The 13031-nt window shown below is 53.9% G+C and overlaps 1 protein-coding gene across 1 annotated transcript in view; it reads right to left on the bottom strand.

Moving 5' to 3' along the window:
* HMCN2 (hemicentin 2) overlaps positions 1–13031 on the bottom strand; it is a 139232-nt gene that overhangs the window by 5844 nt on the left and 120357 nt on the right. The window contains exons 85-92 of the mRNA XM_069476953.1: positions 12079–12160; positions 7155–7424; positions 4070–4219; positions 2473–2610; positions 2255–2376; positions 1590–1827; positions 487–549; positions 242–364 (exon numbers count right to left, since the gene is read on the bottom strand). Of these exons, the coding sequence (XP_069333054.1) occupies positions 242–364; positions 487–549; positions 1590–1827; positions 2255–2376; positions 2473–2610; positions 4070–4219; positions 7155–7424; positions 12079–12160 (1186 nt within the window). The remainder of the gene's footprint in view (positions 1–241; positions 365–486; positions 550–1589; positions 1828–2254; positions 2377–2472; positions 2611–4069; positions 4220–7154; positions 7425–12078; positions 12161–13031) is intronic.

Here is a 13031-nt window from a genome sequence, read left to right as displayed (position 1 = left end):
GGTTGCTGCCTGTGTGTCTCTGGGAATCCCGTCACCCCAATACCTGAGCCTCACCCTCTGAAGCCCCCACAGCAGGAAAGGACCTGGTGAGGACATGGCATCGGGCCTCCCAGGCTGGTATCCAATGCCCTCAGGAATGGGCCATCCCTGGAGGTATGTGCCCCAGAGAGCTGGCCCCAGGGACCCTCTTGCACACCTGGGCCAGGTCTGAGGGGCACCTCTCCACCCGAGGCCCACTCACCTCTGCAGTTCCTGTCATCCCAGGCCAGGGTGAAGCCAGCCGGGCAGGAGCAGGAGAAGTGGCCGGGCCCATTGAGGCAGGAATGGGAGCAGGGGCTTGGGCTGTCTGAGCACTCGTCCCTGTCTGGGGTGGGAAGGGGTCTGGTGGTTTCTGCTCCTGGGCTCTCCTGCCAACTGGCCAGGACAGGTCACCCCTCTCGGGGTGGGAGGCCTCCCACGTGCATTCAGGAGTTGGAGAACACTCACCCACACAAAACGCTCCCTGGGAGTCCAGCTCAAAGCCCTCGGGGCAGCCAACTTCATTCTCCTCTGCAAGGCCAAGCGGATATGCCCTAAGGACACAGGGCCTCCCCAAGGCTGCCCTGGCCACACCCGGGCTCACAGCTCCCTCCTGCTGGTTTGGCCAGGCAGTGCCCCCTCCTGAGCCAGGACGGTGGTAGGACAGAGCCAGCGAGTCAGTGAGCTTGTTCCCCACCCGGCCCGTTGGAGCCATGGCTGCGAGACACACCCGAGGGGCTGGGCAGTAGGTCAGGCAGACCCAGAAGAAGCCATGAAGGTGCAACACCGGTGGTCAGCGAGTACAAAACTGCACCCTGAGAGCCCAGCGCCGCGCGCGGAGGGCGAGCAGAGGGGCGCAGGAGAGCGTGGATAGCAGCAAGAACAAAGGTGCGTGGGGCAGCTGGGTTCTGCAACCCAGACGGTGTAACTGTAGGGACAGTGGTCACTCTGTGCTGAGCTAGGGTTTTAGAGACAGCATCTCTACTGCCGACACCTTGCAAGGCAGGCTGTGTCATGCCCCCTGTGCAGATGGGAACGCTGGGGCTCAGAGAGGGCCAGGGCATTGCCCCAAGGTGCCCCAGCCAGAAAGTGGTGCAGCTGGGATTTGAACCGGGGTCTGCCTGACCTCAAAGCTGTGCTCTTACAACCATCTCTTGTTCAATGTCGAAAACATTTCAGATATGTGTTGTTAGTATCCCCTGGGTGAGAATATAGGGCATGTTCCTATGCGTGTCCAGGGGTTCCGACAGTGTCTCCAACCCCTTGGGAGAAGGGGGTGGGCATGGCTTGACTCTTGAACATCAGCCCGGGGTGGTTGGACCTCCACCCTGGGGCCTGGGGAAAGGGTGCGGAGGTTTCCACAGGAGTGGCCTGAAGAGCTGTGTCCCTGCGAGGGGTGTGGGTGGATGAACTGGAGTGGGGACAGTTTGGAGGTGAGCAGACCAGGCGAGCTGTCTCAGTCCCCGAGTCTCCTGCCTCTGGTCAGGGATGCAGGGGCCGGGGGTGACCTTCAGCCAGGTGCATTTTTAGTTGGAGCAGTGGGGTGGTGGGGACAAAGGGTGGGGCCTCACCAGCTTGCAGGGCTGTGTTGAGCTGGAAGTGCAGGGCCTTGGCCTCGGGGTCGAAGGCCGTGCTGATAGCCGAGGCCCGCAGGTGCTGCACCAGCTGGGGCTGGGGGCCCCGGGCCGCGTCGTACTGGATGCTGTGGTTGCAGTGCAGAAGCGCTGGGACGCCGCCATGGAGGAAGCGCTGCGTTGAGCCCACAAACAGCTGGCCGGGCCCTGTCTGCACGTAGCGCTCTTGGAAGTCCTGGAGGAGGAAGAGGAGGGGAAGGAGGAGGAGGATGCTGGGATTTTGACTCCCATGCAGCCTGGGACCCTCAGCCCCCACTCAGAGGCTGCGGGCTGCTGGGGGAGAAGAACCGGGTGGGCGACTCAGCAGTTCCTCCAACCTGCCAGGCAGCCCTGGGCAACCCACTTCCCTTTGTGCTCTTGCTCATGGAATGGGGAGAATTCTCTGTCCCCAAGAAGCTGGGCTCAGAGTGTCCTCCCACTGGGCCCCCGGCTGAGCCTGTTACAACCTGCTAGTCCTACCCTGAGTCCAAGGCCGTGATCCGGCCTCTGCTGGGGTGTCAGGAGGGACAGTGGGCCTGGCTGTTCGGGGGTGGGTGGGGACAGGATACTCCATTCTCTCTCACCCACCCCATACACACACCCCAGGGCGTGACCCTCCCCACCTGCACTTGAAGATCTGCATCAGCCATGCTCTCGGGGACAATGCCATCGACCACCATGTCAAGGAGCAGAAGGCCATCGGGGTCCAGGCCCCGAGCGACCTGGGTCATTGTCAGCAGCTCCCCTGCAATCCACCCCACCCAGGCCAAAGTCACCACGGGGTGGCCCTGGGCTCAGGCCTCGGGCTTACCCGGCCCACCCCGGGGGAGACCCTGCTCACCTGTAGCAAACTCCATGTGTGACTCCTGCCGGAAGCTGCCACCCGTCAGGGAGTGGCCGTTCAGGGCCTCCCCGCTCTCTCCGGCCAGGGCCCAGTAGATGGGGGCGATGGTGACCACAAGCACCCGCATCAGAGGCCCTGGGGGGGGGGGCATGGAGGCCGGGTTAGGGCTGGATCCTCAGGGTGGCCCCCCTCCTGCTCCAGGTCCCTCTGTGGCTCCCACTGCCCCCAGGGAGCTCAACCCCTTCCCTCCCCACCCACACTCAGTCTTGACCACCTGTGCCAGTTACTTAAGCAGGGCCTGGGACAGAGAAGGCAAATAACCTACTTCATGGAGTCGTGAAAATCAGTAAAATAAATTTACACAAAGAAATGCACGCAACTTGTTGATATTCAACTCGGTTCAACAAATACAGATTGTAGACTCCTGGGTCACCACGGAGCCTCGGACTCCATGAACTGTCATGACATATTTGCTGGCCCGAGTTGAAAATTGTCAAAGTTTCCATCTGGAAGAGCCCGGGAGAGGAAGGATTGCTCCAAACCACTTGAAAAAAGCCAAAAAGCTGACATGGCTTCTCAGACCTTCACACATGCCCAGCCTTCCTCTCAGGGCCAGGTGGGGCCATGGACTGGGCAGGGGCACAGCCCATTCCCCACTTGCTTGGGGTCGGAGATAGTGGCAGCTCTGTGGCATTAATAAGAGCCGGCCGGGCCCCTGTGCATGGGCAGAACCTTCTCAACCTCTCTGTGTCTGTTTCCACTGAGCAGGGCCTGGCCCACTGGCCTGGGGCCAGATGTTTCTCCACCGCTCTTGCTCCTGCAGCTGGAATAAGCAGCCACCTCCGGGCAGCATCTGGCCTCATCGGCTCTCTGCTGACAGCCAGCTCGGAGTGATCCCTGGCAAAGTCCCCTGACCCCACACAGGACTGTGGTCAAGGGCAGCTTCGGAGGAGCTGTTGCTAGTAAAGACCCCATGAGCACCGCCCTTCCTCTGCTCTGGACCCCCAGGAGGGGCCACGGGTCCCTGGGAAGAGTGAGACAGCGAGGTCCACGGTGACAAGGTCTGCACGTCTCCCAGACATTCATCCGCGCAGGCACGCGTGCGATGGGGCGGTGTGCAAGTGGACAGACAGCTGTTGGTCCTCTAGGTTTTCTAGGTAATTTGATTCCCCACATTTCCTGCTTTTGTTCGCCCCCGGCCAGCACCCCTCAATCCTCACCGGTGGTCCCTCCAATCCTACCGGCCCTGGCCTCGACCGTGGGGACGAGCCTCACGTGGCATCAGTGGCTTCACAACCCATGCTCTGAGCACCTGCATCCACAAAACCCTGACCATTCCCACCGTCTCTGGGGCTGACTTTCATGCCGTTACCGCATGGTGTGGGCGGGTTGCAAGGTGGAGAGGAGCTGCCCGCACCAAGTCCGCTCTGGCCTGGACTTGGCTGCTAGAGGCGCTAGATGCGCACCAGTGCTCAGCCCCTGAGCAAACCCGGGAGCACGGGCTTTGCCTCCCCCGGGTCCAGCAGGTGCCAGAGGGTCCCGGTGTGCTGGGGTGATGGGCCCAGATGCAGATGACACTCTTGTCCCCACTTACCCACATTTGCTGGGATGTGGCTGATGATACTCCGGATGGTGGTGACTCCAGAATGCACCTCCTGCTGTACGCTGGTGTTGAGTGTGGCCACCCCAAATTCCTGGCCATTGATCACCCCAATCATGCTACCCCAGCTCCCCCGTGGCTCCCCTGGGAAAAAGGAAAAGAGCAGTGTGGACTTGCTATCCAACCCCATGCCCATAGTTGTCATTCCCATTTCATGAAGGAGTAAACAGGGGGTCAGAGAGGTAAAGTAACTTGCCCAAGGATACACAGCTAATGGATGATGGACTCAATGCCCAGCGGGTCCTGGCTCCAAATTCTGGCTCTGCCATCACTTTCCTTGAAACATGGCCATGTGAGGCCCCCAAGCCACACCTGAGTTGACTCCTCTGTAAAATGAGGAGGTGGGACCACAGACATGCAGGAGCCAGTGATGGGGAGGTATGCTGGCTTGCTGGGGGATTCAGGGCACTGAGCCAGATCTGAGTGCCCTCGCCTGAACACCCCCATTCCATCAGGGGCACTGGCTCCGGCCACCTTGCAGCTGGCTTGGCTGGGGTGGGCTGGTGTCCTAGCGGCCGCCAGGCAGTCTGCGAGCAGATGCTCTTTAGCACTAATCAAATGCATGGCACAGGCACAGGGGCACTTCCTCTGACTAATGCACCAGCTGTCTCGTTTAGGCAGATGGCATTCCAGGGGGCGAGAGACAGAAGTTAGCCTGCCTCTCCACTCACCAGCTCTCCGGGGAAATTAACAACAAATTGCCCATGATCTGTCAAAAAATAACATAAGACACTCAACTGCCAGATCCTAAATGGGCGAATCAGGGGGCTGGCTAATTTTGGATTCTAGGAAGCAGTGCTATTTCCTGCAGTCTCTAGATGGGATTTGATGAGATTTGCTGCCCATCTGGGATGTTTCTCATCAATATCTGCTGCTCTGGCATTCATGGGAGGGATGGAAGAGGGGCCATGAACCTGTCCTTGGCCTTTTAATGAGGGGTGAGGACAGAATTGGGAACCACAGACAAGAAGGCAGGAACATGACCGGGGCAGTTTCGGAAGGAGACATGAAATTGGAACCCAGGCATGGCAAGCCACTGCCAACTTTCTCGGACATGGGGTGACTCAGCAGCCTCTTGTCCCCAACAAGGCCAGGGTTGGGACCCACCAGGCTGACATGGAAGGAGGAATGAAGCAGGCAGCAGGGAAGACAAATTTATAGTTTTACCTATCAGTGCCCCTCGCAAGAACTTGTCCTCTAGAAACATTCAGGCCACTGCACGAAGATGTGCACCACAGTGTGGTTTTTAGACGGGAAACTGGAAAAATAAACTATGTGGCTTATTTAACAGAGCTAAAAGAAATTAAGATAAAAACTGTTCCCGTGGAATGACCTGAAGCCAATGAAGAAGACATGGTTCACCCGTGGGGGACATTGTCCAACGCAGAGTAAAAACCGCAGGTTATAAAGACAACCTGTGAATTTGACCTCATTTGTTAAAAGAAAAAACTGCCTCTCTTACGTTCAGAGAAAAGAGTGTGGAAGAATATACCCCCAAATAATTGCCCAAGCTATGCCTGGCAATTGAATTACGGGAGAGAATTTCTTTCTTCATGGATTTCTATAGTATCTGGCTTTTCTACGGTTAGCACAGATGCAGGAAAAATACCTGTTTCCATTAAATAAATAAGGAGGCTATTATGGGTTGAAGTGTGCACACCCCTCTGGAATTAACATGTTGAAGTCCTAACCCCAGGACCTCAGAATGTGACCTTATTTGAAGAGAGGGTCTCTATAGAGGAAACCAAGTTAAAATGAGGTCATTAGGGTGGGCCCTAATCCAAAATGACTGTCATCCTTCTACATACAGGGGAAGGCAGAGGCGGGATGGTGCTCCCACAGGCCGAGGAATGCAGGGTCACCAGCAAACATCAGCAGCTGGGGCGAGGTTCTCAGTCACGGCCCAGCACTGCTGACCCTGGCTCTCAGATTTCCGGCCTGCTGTGAGATAGCATGCCTGCTGTTTGAGCCCCGGCTGGAGGTCCTTTGTAGTAGCCCCAGGAAAGCATACAGAGGCTACCTGCACAGCTCTGTGGTTCGGACTGGGGCTTTGTCAACTGGAGGGGGTAGGAACTGAGACCAAGTCCTGAAACAGGGGGCGGGGTGGTCTGCACAGACTTAAATCTACCCCTGAGACAGTGTCTCTGGCTGGGCATCGGAGAACCGCTGAGCTTTCAGAGCTGCATTGGTTGGCCTCCTACCCCTGCCTGCAGGAGATGAGGAGAGAAGGGGCCAGGAAGGGTCCCACATTTGGTTGCCAGTGGGGTTCACATGATTTTCAAGCCACAAAGTGTCAAGTCCCAATTCCAGTAAGTCAAGAAGCACTGCCTGGAGAGGGCTCTGTGGAGAAAGATTTTGACAGTGTGTGTGGCGATAGATTAGTGATGTCTGCCACAGACAGGGAGGGAGACACAAGGCCACACACAGGGGGTATTTACTACAGAGGCACAGACCGTTCCAAATAATGTGCTGGGCTTTCCTCTGTGCAGGTCTGAGGCATTTTACTGTGGTTCCTCAGGAGGGAGAAGGGAGCTGATCGTGGAATCCGAGGTGGCAGGGGTTGGAAACACCACTAAACAACACCCGTTCCGACCACCTACCATGGCCAGGCCACGTGCCAAGCTTGGGACAAGTGCTAATTCACTGACTTTTCATAGCTGCCCCCAAGAGCACCATGGACATTCTTATCTTACTCTGTCTGCTTCACGGGGTGGTGGAGTGTCCAAGCAGAGGACAAGTGTTTGTGCTAATTAAGCTGGAACAGCCAGGGTCCCTTGTCCAAGGTAAGCAGCAAACACCTACCACCTCTGAGACTCAGTTTCCCCAGCTGTAAATGGGCAGGGTAGACAAGATGGCCCGTAAAGCCCTCCCAGCTGGTTCATTCCGAGTCTGTGACTAAGCAAAGAGAAGAGGTGGGGAGGTGGCAGGGCAGGGCCAGGCCCGCAAGCAGCACACAAATCCCCACCGTGCAGGAGACCCTGCCTCTGTCCACGAAGGTCTGGGCGGGGACGCCTCGCACCTCTCACGGCCAGGAAGGCCCGGGCTGTGGCAGAGCCCAGGCGGTTGTGAGCGACGCACTCGTACGCGCCCGCATCCTCAGCCTCCGCGCGCTGCAGCCACAGGCTCCCGTCGGGCAGGGTCCCCAGCCGCTGGCTGGGCTCCAAGGGCCGGCCCGCCCGCAGCCACTCAATCGTGGGCGCTGGCTCTCCAGTGGCCTGGCACCGCAGGGCCACCTCATCCCCCGATCTCACCGTCGTGTCCTGGGGCTCCACCTGGAACACCGGGGCACCTGTGGGAGTCCCGGGAAGCTTTTAGGAACATTTTATTATTTTTGCACATTCGAGTGGCACATGTTCATTCAGACACACTGGAGAATACAGAGCGGCGGAAAGGAGACAGTGAGAACGACACCCGGCCCCCCACCCTGCTACCATGCCTGCGAGTTGCCCTCCGGACATTGTCTCCTGATGGAAATATGGCCACGTCGCACATACCTGCTTTTATTTTTACTCCACGTAGATGACCACCTTTCCATGCCATTACACACTGGTTTTTAGTGGCTTTGTGGCATTCTGCTATTTGGCTCTATCATGATTTGGCTAAACCAAGCCTGTTGCCTCAATGTTCTGGCAACATGTAGGAAGCAAGAGGTGCCACTTGCCAGAACTGCCTCTATGTGATGTCCGAGGAAATGGGCAGACTGGGCTCTGTCACCTACTGTGAGTGACTCTCACCAGGTCACTCCCTGACCCTCAGTTTTCTCATCCGAAAGATGGGGATGATAACTCCTGTCCATTTGCTGCTACGGGCTCTCCAGGATGGCTAAAATGGGAAAGAAGGGGGTACCCAGGCTGGTGACCCTGCAGCGGGTGCCTGTAGCCCTCAAGCGTCTGCACCATCTCGGCCGGTGTGCCCTCAAGCGTCTGCACCATCTCCGCTGGTGTCTGTGGATTGCCTTTGCTCATTCTGGCTGAGCTTTCCTTGTTCTTGGTGTGACAACTAAGTTCCCCTATTGTAAGTCGTGGGTTCTTATCTGGTCTCCACGTTAGCAGGCTTTCTCTGACACTGCTGGGGGCAAGGAGGTGCCACTTCACTTCTGCAGGGGGCAGCGGAAGTCCAGGGTTCCTTCCCCTGATACCCCAGAGCAGGGAGGGGTGCCTCATTATTGCTGGGCAGGGTAGGCGTTCTGGCTTCATGCGAGGCTTTGTCTGACACCACCCTGGGTGGGATGGGGAGGGACACCCTTTTTTGCTCCCACTTGGCCATCACTTGGCCTGTGTGGGAGGGGCTCCCCGCTCAGCGAGTGAAGCAGTGGAAGTTCTGTCTCTTCATCAGGCCTCATCTGACAGCGCCCCGCCCCAGCCAGGGAGAGCAGGGCCCCAGCCATGCAGGTGGAATGTAGGCCCCTACTCGGTATTTGTTAATGGGCCTGGGGCCTTTTTCGTGGTGGTTGGCTGGAGCAGGGAGGTTGTTATCTACAAGTTTTCTTTCTTGCTATGCTGTCCCCTTCCTAGCCATTTAGCAAGAGAGAACAGGTTCTTGTTGGGGACCGTGTGTGTGTGTGTGTGTGTGTGTGTGTGTGTGTGTGGCAGAGCCCATTGGTGTTTCCAGGTTGTTGGTTTCTCAAGCAACCAGCCCAGGATGTAAGAGACAAGAAGGAAAACCAAGGAATTCACCACCATATTGTTCCTCAGGTCCCAAGATCCACAGTCAATCGTCCTTTTCTCTGCTTTCCAGGGTCTCTTTCTCTTTGCTTCCACATAAAGTGCAAGGTTTTTAGCAAGAGGAACAGGAACAGTTTTTAGCATTTGCACCACCTCGTCTGGGACCAGAAACCTAACTCCAGCCATGACAAAAACTCTCAACAAACTAGGTATAAAAGGGGAACTTGCTCAACCTGATAAGGGCAGCTACAAAAACCTCACAGCTGACATCATACTTAATGGTAAGAGACTGAATCCTCCCACCTAAAACTAAGAGCGAGGCAAGGATGTCTGCTCCCGCCACTCCATCCAACATTGTACCAGAGGGTCTGACCAATGCAACAGGCAGTGCAAAGGTATAATATATAGATAGATTGGAAAGAAAGAGGTCAAACTGTCTCTATTTATAGATAATATGATATAAAAATCAACCGTATTTCTATGTATTAGAAATGAAAAATCCACAAATCAAACTAAGAAAACAATTCCATCCAAAATAGCACCCCAAATAATAAAATACTTAGTAATTAATTTAACAAAAGAACTGAAATTATAAAAATTATAGAAGAAAATATGACCTTAGGTTAGGCAAAGTTTTTCTTTTTTTTTAGATATAACACCAAACACATGATCCAAAAAAATACAAAATTGATAAATTTGGACTTTGTCAAATTTTAGCACTTTTGCTCTTCAAAGGCACCACTAAGAAAATGCAAAGAGAAGCCACAGACTGGGGGACAATATTTGCAGAGCATGTGTCTAATAGAGGACTTGTAGCTACATTATATAAAGAGCTCTTAGAACTCATTAATAAGACAACTCAATTAAAAAAAAGGGCACAGGCCAGGCACAGTGGCTCATGCCTATAATGCCAGCACTTTGGGAAGTTGAGGTGGGAGGATCGCTTGAAGTCAGAAGTTTGAGACCAGCCTGGGCAACATAGTGAGACCCTGTTTCCACAAAAAATAAAAAAAAAAAATTAGCCAGGCGTGATGGCGTGAGCTTGTAGTCCTAGCTCCTTGGGAGGCTGAAGCAGGAGGATCACTTGAGCCCAGGAATTCAAGATTGCAGTGAGCTGTGATCACACCACTGCACTCCAGAGACTCTGTCTCTAAGAAAAAAAAAAAAAGCACAAATTCCGAACAGACCCTGAGCCCAAGAGGATCAATGAATGACTAACAAACACATGAAAAGATGCACAGTACCATTAGTTACTAGGGGAACACAGATGAAGTGAGACATCAATTCATCCCCTCTATGATAGCTAAAATAAAAACAGTGACATTATCAACTAGTGGCCAGGATTGTAAACAAATCAAAACCTCACATGCTGCTGGAAGAAAAGTAAAATGGCGCAGCCCATCGGTGGTTTCTTAAAAAGTTAGACCTGCGCTTACCATGTCACTCAGCAATTACACTCCTAGGAATCTACCCAAAGATAAATGAGAACACATATCCACCAAACACGGGTACACAGATGTGCCCAGAAGCATTATTCATAATAGCCAAAATTTAGAAATAATCTGATGTCCAGTAACTGGTGAATGGACAAAAAATGTAGTCTATCCTTACAATGCAATACTGTTTAGTAACAAAAAGGCATGAAGAACTGATACATGCTGTAACATGCTACGACGTGGATGACTCAGTAACACTGATACATGGAAGATACATGATACACTGATACATGTACCAAGGCTACATATGAGTCCACTCATATGAGATTTCCAGGACAGGCACATCTGTAAGACAGAAAGCAGTTCCATGGTTCCCTGGGGCTGGGGTGGTAACAGAGATCGACTGCAGATGGGCAGAGGGAACTTTCTGGAATGATGAACATCTTCTGAGAATGGGCATGGCACAGGCTGTACAACTCTGTAAACTTACCTAGAATCACTAAACTGTATACTTATAATGGGTGAAGTTTTTTACTTTTTAAAAATTGTGGTAAAAACCACAATACATGAAAGTTACCGTTGAGCCATTCGTAAGTATACAGTTCTGTAGCGTTAAGCATATTACACTGTTGTGCAACCAATGTCTAGAACTTTTCCATCTTGCAAAACTGAAACTCTGCACCCAATAACACCAACTTCCATTCCCCTCCCCCCAGCCCTTAGCAACCACCATTTTACTGTCTGTCTCTACAATTTTGACTAGTCTGGGTATTTCATATAAGTGGAATCATGCAGCATTTGTCTTTTTGTGACTGGCCTGTATTAGTCAGTAGAATGCCCTCCTGGTTCATCCATGTTGTAGCCTGTGTCAGAATTTCCTTCCTCCTTAAGGTTGAATAGCAGCATTCCATCGTATGAATGGGTGAACTTTATGGTATGTAAGTTATTATCTCAGTAAAGCTGCGTTTTTATTGTTTGTTTTTAGTTTTGTTTTGAGACAGGGTATGGCTCTGTCACCCTGGCTAGAGTGCAGTGGTGTCATCACAGTTCACTGCAACCTCAAACTCCTGAGCTCAAGAGATCCTCCTGCCTCAGCCTCCCGAGTAGCTGGGACTACAGGCTTGTGCCACCACACCTGGCTGATTTTTCTATTTTCTGGAGAGACAAGGTCTGGCTATGTTGCTCAGGCTGGTCCAGAACTCCTGGCCTCAAGCAATCCTCCCGCCTTGGCCTCCCAGAGTGCTAGGGTTGCAGGTGTGAGCCACTGTGCCTGGCCTATGAAGCTGTTTTTTAAAAGAATAAAAACAGGCAAAGCGTGGGACTTGGGGCAGGGGCCTGCGGGTGGAAGGGGCATGCTGGGGGCTCTGGGCTCCGACGCTGGTCTAGTCTGTTATTTAGGTGCTGGTCAGCTGGTGGGTTCATGGTATAAAAGGTCACTGAGCTCAACACCTATGATCTGTGCTCTTTTCCACGTGTGTGCTCCTCTTCGATAAAACACTCCCTACAAAACCCCTGCTGAGACTACTTCACAGGGTTACTTGGAGGCTCAGCAGCGCTTGGCAAATGCAAGAGCTGTCCCTAGGATCTCGATGGAGTCTTGGGTTTTAAATAACCAGCTCCCCCAGGCCTGGCTGGTGGGGGCCGGGTACCCATTAGCCTCACCCTGGGTCCCGCACACATTTGGGAACGTTTCACAGGACTCCGGCTGTGTGTCCCAAAGAAATACTAGCTTAAAGATTTCCAAGTCTCCGGCCTGCCTCTCTTGGCCACGCCAGACACCGCTGTCCCTGGGTGCCACTGCCCACGCCCCCACCCCACTGGGGGAGGGGAGGCCGAGACTCACTCTGAAGCACGAGCAGCACCACTTTCTTTGCTGTGCCCATCTCGTTCTCTGCCAGGCACTGGTACTGTCCCGCGTCGTCCCTCTGCAGGTGGGCAGCGGGGGTGGGGGTGCTCAGGAGAGATGACCAGCAGCTCGGGACGGGCGGGCATGCAAGGGGTGACGGGACCCAGACCCATCCAGCCAGCAAGGAGCTTAAAGAATAAACCAGCCAGGGACACCCGATTCCCCACAGTGCATCCGGGGGGCCTCTGTAGCCACTTGTCAATAGAAGTGCAAAGAGAACACGGCCCCTTTGCACACCTGGAACCGGGGTGTGACTAAGGGGACGGAATAACTGCCCTAAGGACAGCCACTGTGGGAGAGCGTGATCTAGATCCACCTCTCCCAAACCGTGTACACTGAAATCTTGCTGCTCCGCGGCACATTGTTCGGGAATCCTTGGGGAAAACAGTTTCCACGGTCGAATAATTTTGGGAGACACTGAGTCAGGCAACAGCACATTTCTGAACTGCAGGATTTCTCAGGGCCTTTACTGTCCCAACGTGCACCTCGACTCTTCCAGAAGCGACGTGGTGTGCAGTGTTTCCCTAACTTAGGCGGCCAAGGAAGCTTTGTTCCCAGATGTGAGTGGAACTCAGGAAGAGAGCTGGCTCAGTGCATTCTGAGTGGCAGCGCCACCATGAGATGGGGCAAGGGCAGCCTGAGGCCACCGTCTATGCCACTCCCAAGGGACAGTCGGGGACAGCATGGCACAAACTTGAGAGTGTAGACTTGGAGGTCGGACCAACATGGGACCGAATCCCAGCCCTACTGTTTACTGCACTGAACCCATTATTGGACATTCCCATGTCTCTGGAGTCTCAGTTTCCCCAGCTCTGAAATAGAAATAACCACTAGGACTGTTTCAAGCATTAACTGAAATGATGCCCATGAAGTGGAGGTGCAGTGTCTGC

This window comes from Eulemur rufifrons, chromosome 7 (genome assembly GCF_041146395.1).
Source record: "Eulemur rufifrons isolate Redbay chromosome 7, OSU_ERuf_1, whole genome shotgun sequence".
NCBI lineage: Eukaryota > Metazoa > Chordata > Mammalia > Primates > Lemuridae > Eulemur > Eulemur rufifrons.
Note: the sequence above shows the minus strand (reverse complement) of the source record. Positions and strands in the feature narration are given on the sequence as shown.